Genomic DNA, 9,981 nt, shown 5'->3' with positions numbered 1-9,981 from the left:
TATGAAAAATCAAATCTCCACTCAAGCTCTAAAATAAATATGATGCCAGTATATGTTATCATGAAGTATTAGTAATCTATTAATCTCCGTGGAAGCTCTAAAAAACATGTGTTTTCCATACCAAAAGGTTCGCACGTGCGTTGCTAGATAGTTTAAAGTTTGATTGGAAGCACAGTGTATTTTCCGTACATATTGTAATAGATATAAAGGCTCACTCCATATTTCATATTTGTTCGTCTACAGATATCAGTTTAGTTGTTTCAGAAGAAACAAATCATGGACTTATATATCATGATGAGTTCAATTATCATTTGTGTTTTTCTCTTACATATCGCAATACAGACCTGGAGCAAGCAGCTACCGCACACAACGCTGAACCTCGAGCAATCAGCACCCGCCCACAACGCTGAACCTCGAGCAAGTAGTAGCCGCCCACATCGAGCAAGACGAGCACAATGTCCAGCTGCGACCACGAGTATTTTTGTGAGTCACCACTCATAATTTACATGTGGATCCTTGCTTTTGATATTGTCCACATGTTATTGTTTTCTAAAGCATAGCATTCTTCAGGTTGATGAATTATGTGAGTTCAGAATTGTATTCGATATAAAGATACCATTGCAAAGTACATCAGGTTTGATAAAAGTGGAGATGGGTTACATTGTTGCCTATCAAACCAAATTACATTCCAACTACTAGCATTAGTCAAATTTGAAAAAACTCATGCATTGATGCTTTGTGTGTGGATCAGCATGCCTGAGGAGTTGCGGTGTGCCATACTGACATTCTCCAGTATTGTGTTCTCCGTGCTATTCAGGAAAGTAAGGATAGGTTGCAGTTTTGGCCTACATGTGCTAGCCAATTTGGTTATGAGTGATATTCATGTAGGTTATTCTATGTGGCTGACGAACTTCCCTTTCCATATAATTCTATATGTAGCTAACGATTCAGTTGTGGAATATAAGCGTTCCATAAAACTACACTATTATCTTTTTTTTTGTCTCATGCCATCAGGGATGCCATCTGTGAAGTAACTATGTTATATTGTAGAGTAGTTATTTCGTGGTCTTACTACAATGATTGAAACTTCCCGTGGTCTAGCATTGCGTATGTTGATTGTTGTCATGGTTGTTGTATCATGCAGAGCCACTAAGCATCTAATTTTAAAAGTCTTCAAAACTGAATTATATATACCCATTTAAGTATCATGTATCAATCATTGTACCTTAATTGGCATCTTCTCACCATTGATTTTTTTAATTATTGTACGAGGACTCAAACTTTTACTATGTAGAAATGTTTTTATTAAATCAGGTTGCCGCTGCAAGGTTTCTTTTTTATTATCATCTTTGGTCCTGGCAAGCTCTTTAAGCTTATTGAGCCTTATGCTTGGAGGTATATCCAAATATTTTAACCCTAATATTTCTCCTAGTCCAATATATTTACCGATATCTATGTCATTGTGATGTTTGTGGAGGTTGCTTATCTCACAGTTTTTTCTCCTTCCCGTCTCGGAAAATAAGATCTTACAAGAAATCAAAGGCTTAAGAAATCAGAGTAATGATATATAAACCATACATTAGTAATAGATCATAATAGAAATCAAAGGCTTAATGAAACAATTTTTCTATCTTTTATGATATCATTACTGACTTTTTTTAAATGTCAACACATGTTAAGATCTCTTCACTAAGCAGAATCAGTCTGTATTAGTAGATTGAGTCTAATATTAATTCACGCATCTTCATTGTCCGAATATTGGAAACTTATAAATGACATGGTCTGGTCATTCAGCAGGAAAAGAAGGTTAGCTTGTTATCTACCTATTGTTTAGCTATTCATATTGGATGTTGACTTCTCATTCACCATCCTACCTACTCTTTTTTCTTATTAGGCCTCATATGTGGATATATTGATTACCATTCTTCACCTGTTACAGCTGAAGTGTGAATATCGCATTGTGTTGTCTTGTTTTACAAATTGTTTTTTGAAACATAATTCATGCTTATCATATGTCCAAAATTAGGGTATATACAGAAGATTAGAATCACTCATGATTCTTTGCATGTTTTATAGGCTAATCGTCCTCTCCAAATAAAAAAAATATACAGTGCAATGGTCATATGTGCTTCTTTTGTTTTTCATTACTCATTTATGGTCCAACTCAATATTGAAGCACTGGACTCTCCATATTGAAGTACTGGACAGAGAATAATTTGTTTGAGGTTGTTGTGCACGAATGCTCCGGTTTGCTTCTAACATTGTACTGATTTTTATTGAAAAATTCAATTGATCAACATGGTAGCATTGGTCTGATTTAAGAGGGAATTAGCTTATTGTATTTAAGTATATTTGAGAGGAAACCGAAAATTTTATGCTAAGGTTATAACATGCAACACACATGCAAGCTTACTAGTTTCACTAAAGGTGAGAACTATTGGCACGATACAACCACGGTTTTTATTGGCTGATGAGGATTTTTGCCCCACCTTGCCAAGTTTATTGATGACTGTTACCCACTTTGCTACTTTGTGTATCAAACATAAGTGCTCCAAATTTATTGATGACTAGGCTACACAATTTGCTACTTTATGGATAAAAAGTGCTTGAATGGTAGACTACGATTGTTATTACCTCATTTGAGATTACAAGTGGTCTCATGGTGCCACTTTGGATAAAACAAGTCATATTCATAAAAGCACCTCCCTTGATGAGGCTGGTTATTGCAAGGGAAACGTTTTCTTTCGACACGTCGATGGAAGCAACGTGTCGGTCGCTCGCTGACCACGCGTCTCGCGTGCGACCCGCACGTATGGTCATGCAACATTTTTTCTGTGGTTATCGTTTAAATTTGCTACAACCTGTGTTCAACGTTTAAATTTGCTACAACCTGTGTTCAAATTTGCTATATTTGTTCACTGAAAAGCTACATATACGTTTGGTTGCAACCTCAGTTTATCAAATATTTTGTTCCAACCAGTTTTTTTTTTATACGACCGGCATCTTTTTTACTGCAACCATTCACTAAAAAATGCATTCACTGCAACACGAATTCACCGGATTGTTTTGCTACCACGCATCATCAGCTTCGTTTTTTTGTTACAACCACGTTGATATTTTTTTGCTAAACTACATTTTTATCGCAACCGTAAACGTAAATTACTGCATCATGAATAAAATTTGTTGCATCAAAAAATTTTGCTGCATGAAGATCTAACGGTGCAGCCCACGTGCAGCTGACAGATCAGGCGGCCCGGCCCGCCGAAAGTTTTGACGACGCCGGCACAGAGCACTGCCCTTATTGCAAACTTCGAACAAGGACACTCACGGGGAAAACGGAAAAATGCTTCCAATTATAAGTGGACATCTGCTGCCACTTTGAACAAAATGAAACAAGGTTGATAGCGCAACAAGGCATATCCGTCCCGTGTTCAGGCTAATTATTGACGCTCAGATCCACTCACAGGAGAAAACAAAAGGCTGTTTCAGATTAGAAGTAGCCTTCATTGGAACATACAAATAAAGACGATGGTGTAGAGTTTCATCATCATCCCTCAAGAGCAGAGGCACCGGATATGATCTCAGTGAGCTCCGTAGTGATAGATGCTTGACGTGTCCTGCAGAGATAAAATGGGGTGAATCCTCAGCCACCTTTTACGTATATGTTGTTTGATGCTGATGTGTTCAGTTATACTTTTACTTAGATTAATGTATTCATGCAAGAAGGGGAACCTGTTGTATGTCAGTGTAAGACGGTCAAGCATTTCACCGGCATTTCTGCTGGAGCTGTCCATAGCAGACATACGGGCACCAAGCTCACTGCAGGCATTCTCTAGAACAGCATTATACATAACCTGCCAAGAGTACAAATTACAAACATTATTAGCAGCAATGTCCTGGCAACAAAATTTCAACAAAAATATTTTTTGTGCTATCTAAGAAATGCTTGGTCTAACACGCCTATAACTTGAATTTGATTTGGATGGAAATGCAGTCTAAGACTGGTCTATTTTTTGTGCATTCTCCAGAACAGCATTATACATAACCTGATAAGAGTAGAAATGCTACAGAATTCATCCCCAAATATTGATGAAACTACCAAGGGAGGTGCGATGACGCGCGACTTACACAAGAAAACTGGAACTCGGTAAGATTCTGCAGGATTTCTGATTTTGTTTCACCTCCTTCAATTTCATACGAATCCAGCTCACCAACCTTCCCACCAGATTCCGATTCTTTCTCCATAACCTAGCAAAAAGAGGAGAATTGAAGCCAACATTAACTTAGTCAGGTACTAATTTAAGTGACCATGGGTCAGAGGGAAGCACAAATTCATATATGTCTCAAGAACGAGCACCCACCTCTGGGGACAGTATTGTGGCCAATGTAGGCCTAAATGAAATGACAGACTGAAACTTGTTAAAAACAACTCTTATAGCATCATATTCAACATTTTTCAAGATATCATCTGCGAGCACAGCAACCTGAAAAAAAAAATCATTTTAGATACTCCCTGCGTTCGATGATACAAGGCAGAGAGATACTTTCAGGATTTATCTTTGACTAACAGTTAGTTAAACAATATAGCACACTGTAAATTATGCAATAAATAAGTGATGCTTCATTATAAGTGAAAATTCAAACAGTATCAAACATCTGTTGAACTACATGTTGGTCATAGATAGAACTTGGAAAGTAGATGTGCCTTTTATTCTAAGAATGACAAACTGGTTATATATAAAAAGAACACTTTAAATGAAACTCAAACTTATGAATCGATCTAGCCAGTGTAAACTTCTTGAAATGCCAATGCATGACCAGTGAACAGAAGTGAATCAAATTATGTTAGTAGAATCTGCCAGCTGCATTGCAATTACCTAAGAATCTTTTGAAGCCAAAATAGGAATGAAGAGTAACATTGCAAAGAACCAATGCTTATGTCTATGACTAAAACAACAATGCCTATGCGAGAACTGTCCACGCAGTTAGAATCAACAATACTTTGCTTGCACAACAAATAAGCCAACTCAGAAAGCCTACATCTAGATGAAACTGCAGAAAAGAAAATACTTGGATAGAGGTATGCTCTGATGTAATGTTTTAGAAGATACAAGGTCTAAAACAAAATTCTCCCACTAAAATACATGTTCACATAATTAACTGCAATTAACAAATGTATAGAAATTAAAAGCACACAGAACAGTTACCTGTGTGTAGTTAATAGGGTTCTTCTGCAACTCAGATACTGTCATTTCAATATGCTTCCTGGAGTCACGGATGAGTTGAACTTTCCCCTTTTCTCCTAATATGACATACTTGCTTTCTTTCTCTGGACCTGATTACTAGAGTTATAAGCCATAGTTTTGAGCACAAGCCATATAAATAACAAAAGATAACCATGAACCAAATTACCAGAAGTCATCTTCTGGAGTGCTTTGCTGACTTTAACAGATGTAGAATTGATACCACCACAGAGACCCTTATCAGATGTAATGGCTACAATAACATTCTTCTTGACATTTACACCTGATGTTTATACCACAGATTTAACAACCCAAGAAAAAGAATAATTCAAGGATTCTATTCTTGAACAAGCATGAACTAAGAAATTGATGATATATCATCTGCACACAAAAAATCCATGGTCTTGCAAAAAGAACAAAACAACAGCATCTGATAAGTTTGTGTTGTAAGATCTAACTGAATCTAAGACGTGAAAAGAGCCCATTCCATCATGAGTTACTTTATTAATTAAGAACTGTGGGTCACTAAAAAATGTAAGGCATTTTTATAGGCTAAACTAGCCTACAAAAAAGTCTTATATTTTGATATGGAGGGAGTAGATGTTTATGACGAAACTGAAGAGATATCTCGTGTCTTTCAATCACTAGTCCCTCAGTCCACATAAAAGCCACCCTCAAAATAAGAGCTCAACTTTGACCATGAATTTAACTAATATTAAATATGAGTTATGTCACAAGAGTTATACCATTGGAAACTCTTTTGGAGTGTGAATACAACAATAGAATCTTATGCCATATGACTCGTATTTTAATAGGTGAATTCATGGTCAAAATTAGACTCAAATTTTGTGGGGGGCAAAATATGTGGATGGAGAGAGTAAATCATTACATGTGCTAATAAACCATTACTATGCTACTCCCTCCATTTCTAAATATAAGACCTTTTAGAGTTTCCACTATGGACTACATACAGAGCAAAATTAGTGAATCTACATTCTAAAATATGTCTATATACATCCATATGTAGTCCATAGTGGAATCTCTAAAAGGTCTTATATTAGGAACGGAGGGAGTAGATATGAGAAAATGAAGATAACATCAGTAGAAGTGCCATCATTTACTGCTTAGATAATTATGTTACTGGTTAGAGAAAGCACTCCTAGGGCAGGCGCCAGGCACTTAAGCGTGCCATGGCGCTAAACAAAGTCAGTAAGACCTAGTGCTTAAGCATGATGTCAGGTGTACGCTTAGGCAAGATGGCAGTAGGCAGAGGCAAAACTAGGAATTTACACCTAACATCATTTGGGCCTTCTACATGCTAAAATAATTACTCAAGAGTTCAAAAAGTCTCCTAACATGCAGGAACAGCCACCAGTCCATTAATAATGAACAAAAAAGTTAAAGAATGCCTAACAATGGAGAAGACTGTTGGCAATTAAACAATAGATGCTAAAATAAGCATTGTACAAGATATGACATGATGGCATAGACATACTAGGAGCATCCCCAAGAAGAGCTGTGAATGGCTGCCATAGACCACGTGAATTCTCAGTTCTTGTTTGAACAGCACGAAGCTTTGATGCTGCAACCATCTTCATTGCTTTCGTAATCTTTTGGATGTTCTTGACACTTTTCATGCGGTTCCTCACTGAAAATCATTAATTCAGACCAATAAATACGACATCATTCCATAAATGGGATACAGAACAGGTTGGAATGAAAATACTAACCAATTTGTGTTGAGATGGACCGTGCACCAAGCGGAGCAATCTGCCTGAAGGGTCAAAATGCAAAATAGTCACATTCTGATTAACATAAATATCATGCAAAAAAATAACAGTGCTTTGAATTTGTCAAATAAATGGTGTAATAGTGAAGTAATCCAAACAAATAAGTTCACAGGATGCACGTTTGTGTGTGGAAAGTGAAACCAAATTAACAAAGCCATGGTACTTGCAATAAATTTCAATGTCTTATATTCTACTCCCTCCGTCTCGGTGCATTAGTCATCTTAGAAGGTGCACTGCAACCTAGGCACGCAGAGATTGGATAGTAGAAGAAGAAATTGAATTGTAGAGGAAGCCAATCACATTATTCCTTTCTCAACTAAAAATGTGCTATTAATTAGGAGACCTCTTCAAATCCAAAAAGTGTGCCGCATAAATTGCATGCATTGGTCCTTCAATTAATAGATGGGGTCTAATTAATATGCATGCAACTACTACTATTGTAATGTGCCTTAGTGTTTTGGGATTATTTGATTTTCGTGAGATGCCTAATGCACCGAGACGGAGGGAGTAGAAAATTAGTGTTCCATAACTTAGGAGCATAGGGCATGTTTGGGACCGCTCTGCTCCATCAAAATCAGTTCCGCTTCATCAATTCCACTTTGGAGCAGTTTCATACAGGAGTTGCAACTCTTTCAAAGAGAATGTTTGGCTTTCATCTAGCTCCAACTTCACGAATGGAAAATTTGGTGGAAAGGATCTATTTGATTGGAAGAGAGGGGAAATACGAAGGGGTATCCACTTACTGGTGGCAATGATAGGTAATTTTCTTCCAACTTCAGCTTCTACAATTTTATGGAGCACCTCCTAGAGAGCTTCACAAAAAACTAGGAGTTGGACCCCAGATTCTAGCTTTTTTGCGGAGTGGTATATCGTGAAGCTACCCTATTTTGGCTTATGTTTTCTAGAGCAGAGCTGAATTTTCTGGAGTAAAGCAGTCCCAAACGGGTCCATAATATGCAACAATTACAAATGGTAGCGTGTAAGCAAAAACAATCATAATGCCATCAGCCTTTGCATAGCACGGGAGCACTAAGCCGGCAAATTTGAAGCAGAATATGTAGAATTGGCAATTGGTAGCATGAGAGCATAGAACAAACATGATGCCATATCTTTGCATGGCAAGAGAGGATTAAACACATAAATCTTCAAGAATTAGTTGACACAAATTATCAGCATAATGCACGGTTCGGAGTTGGCAGCAAAAAAGCACAATAAAACATAATGCCATAGTCTTTGCATAGTAACGGCATCAAATAAAATGATGGCGAATCCCAAACAATCATGACTCTTGTCTCCTCACATCCATTACGTAAAGAAATGGTCGGAACCCTTGTATCCTCGACACGACAAAAAGAACACCACATCACCACGAGAAGAATCATCACATTACACAATCCAACAAGAAATCGTAAGCGTTCCTCGGATAGGAATTCAGAATCCCATTTACAACATCATTTTCGCAGGGCCGCATGCATCTTTCTGATGCAGAGGCCTGAGGTAAACCTCCTTTTCTAAAAAAAAACATCATTTTCGCAAGATAATTCAAACCCTACCGAACCTTTCACGGATCTTTAACCCAAAACTACCATCGGCAAACAGACTCGGATCGGCGCCATACATTCGCAGACCAAAGGCTAGATGCGCCTCGCATTTCGGAGGTCAACTTTTGATTTGACGAAGAACACGTGATCAGATCTATTGCCAGACCGACCGGATATCTGGAGAACCACTGATATAGGCGGAGGAGGATAGATCGGGAAGGAGTAAATGGATGGGGGATCTTACGACTGGGAGGCAGCCGGGGAGTGCGCAGCCATGGCGGCTGCCGGTGAGGGGGTGGAGAGGAGGACACGCCGCCCCTCGCGTCTTAGGGCAGCCATCGCCATCGCCATCGCCTGTGTTCTGGTTCCTCACTGTCTTTTGCGGATCCGGAGGCTTTGGGCGAAAGAGGGGAGGGGGGTTGCGGCGGCGGACGAGCCCTACAATAGCAGCGAAGCGCCTCTTTAAATGGGGCAGAGGCAGAATAGAGCGTCTACCATTCAAAAGAAAAATAGCATTTACTTCTTCTTCTTTTTCAGGTGTTCCTTTATATAAATATTTTTCAGAGGTAGATTTATTTATTTTGCTCGGTATGTAATTTATATTGAAATCTCTAGAAAAATTTATATTTAGGAACCGAAAAAGTACTAGCAAATCGAAAATCTGACCTCCTAAAATTAGTGCAGCAAATCCGGCCCTTTAACTTGTGTACGGCAAAGACCGAAATTCAATGATGCCCATGAAAGCCATGTCGTAACATGCATCCAATTTGAGCGTCTCTAACAAATCTGTTAAAAACACGTTCCGAAAGCGGTCTTGGTCTAGTCGTTGGACACAAACAAAGTACACATATTTCCAATGACTAAATTTTAACTAAACAAACCCCAAGGGAACTAGCTAGGGCATTGATATATATATATGGGACTACTGGGTGACGGGCAAGGGGGTGGAACAAGGTAGCATAAAACTAACCCTAGTCGTATAAGGCCTATGGGCCCAAGTGAAGGTGATGTAACACTTTTTGATCTGGATTTTGACTCGGAATCTGTAGGACTAGTCACCATTTTGGTTATATCTCCAATCTCAGAAGAACTTTTAAGATGAATTCAATTGCTTTGGAAAGTGCATGAAATATACTTACCAAAAAAGAATCATTCAATTTGGAGTCGAGATGCAAAAGTTGTTGCCGTTTTGAGCCGGGTATGTTCGTGCAGTCTGAACCTGAGTCCGGAATGTGAGGGGTTTGGTCTCTATCTTCTGTTGGGCAAAGTGATGTGACAGGACTTTTTAAACAACACCTATTCATTTACTTTGACGTCAGAGGGCCTCTTGAACAACACTTAATCATTTTCTCTTCATTTGTCTTCACGCGTGGTTCGTACAAGTGTTCGAAAATTCTGAATTTATGC

General features: G+C 38.3%; 1 protein-coding gene across 2 annotated transcripts; it reads right to left on the bottom strand.

The window, feature by feature from the left end:
* Nucleotides 1–3,332: 3,332 nt before the first annotated feature.
* On the bottom strand, nucleotides 3,333–9,093 carry LOC123428245 (ATP synthase subunit gamma, mitochondrial). 2 transcript variants are annotated; one of them, XM_045112440.1, is made up of 9 exons: nucleotides 8,819–9,093; nucleotides 6,974–7,017; nucleotides 6,739–6,891; nucleotides 5,413–5,526; nucleotides 5,208–5,335; nucleotides 4,362–4,484; nucleotides 4,129–4,248; nucleotides 3,733–3,854; nucleotides 3,333–3,617 (listed from the first exon to the last, which is right to left on the bottom strand). In XM_045112440.1, exons 1-9 carry the CDS (start codon nucleotides 8,923–8,925, stop codon nucleotides 3,548–3,550), a joined length of 981 nt encoding a protein of 326 aa, XP_044968375.1. In that variant the 5' UTR covers nucleotides 8,926–9,093; the 3' UTR covers nucleotides 3,333–3,547. The 2 variants fall into 2 exon arrangements, with proteins under 2 accessions (XP_044968375.1, XP_044968380.1); XM_045112445.1 differs by lacking the exon at nucleotides 3,333–3,617 and having other exon boundaries at nucleotides 3,769–4,046; nucleotides 8,819–9,021.
* Between the last annotated feature and the right edge of the window lie 888 nt (nucleotides 9,094–9,981).

This window comes from Hordeum vulgare, chromosome 1H (genome assembly GCF_904849725.1).
Source record: "Hordeum vulgare subsp. vulgare chromosome 1H, MorexV3_pseudomolecules_assembly, whole genome shotgun sequence".
In the NCBI taxonomy this organism is placed as follows: Eukaryota; Viridiplantae; Streptophyta; class Magnoliopsida; order Poales; family Poaceae; genus Hordeum; species Hordeum vulgare.
Note: the sequence above shows the minus strand (reverse complement) of the source record. Positions and strands in the feature narration are given on the sequence as shown.

What these genes read in the sequence shown, in the direction of transcription:
- LOC123428245 (XM_045112440.1), bottom strand. Translation starts at nt 8,925, where the DNA reads ATGGCGATGGCGATGGCTGCCCTAAGACGCGAGGGGCGGCGTGTCCTC. An exon ending in ACTCCAGAAGATGACTTCTG is followed by an intron (nt 5,336 to 5,412) that starts GTAATTTGGTTC and finishes TCTAGTAATCAG; the next exon opens with GTCCAGAGAAAGAAAGCAAG. An exon ending in CTTACACTGACATACAACAG is followed by an intron (nt 3,618 to 3,732) that starts GTTCCCCTTCTT and finishes TTATCTCTGCAG; the next exon opens with GACACGTCAAGCATCTATCA.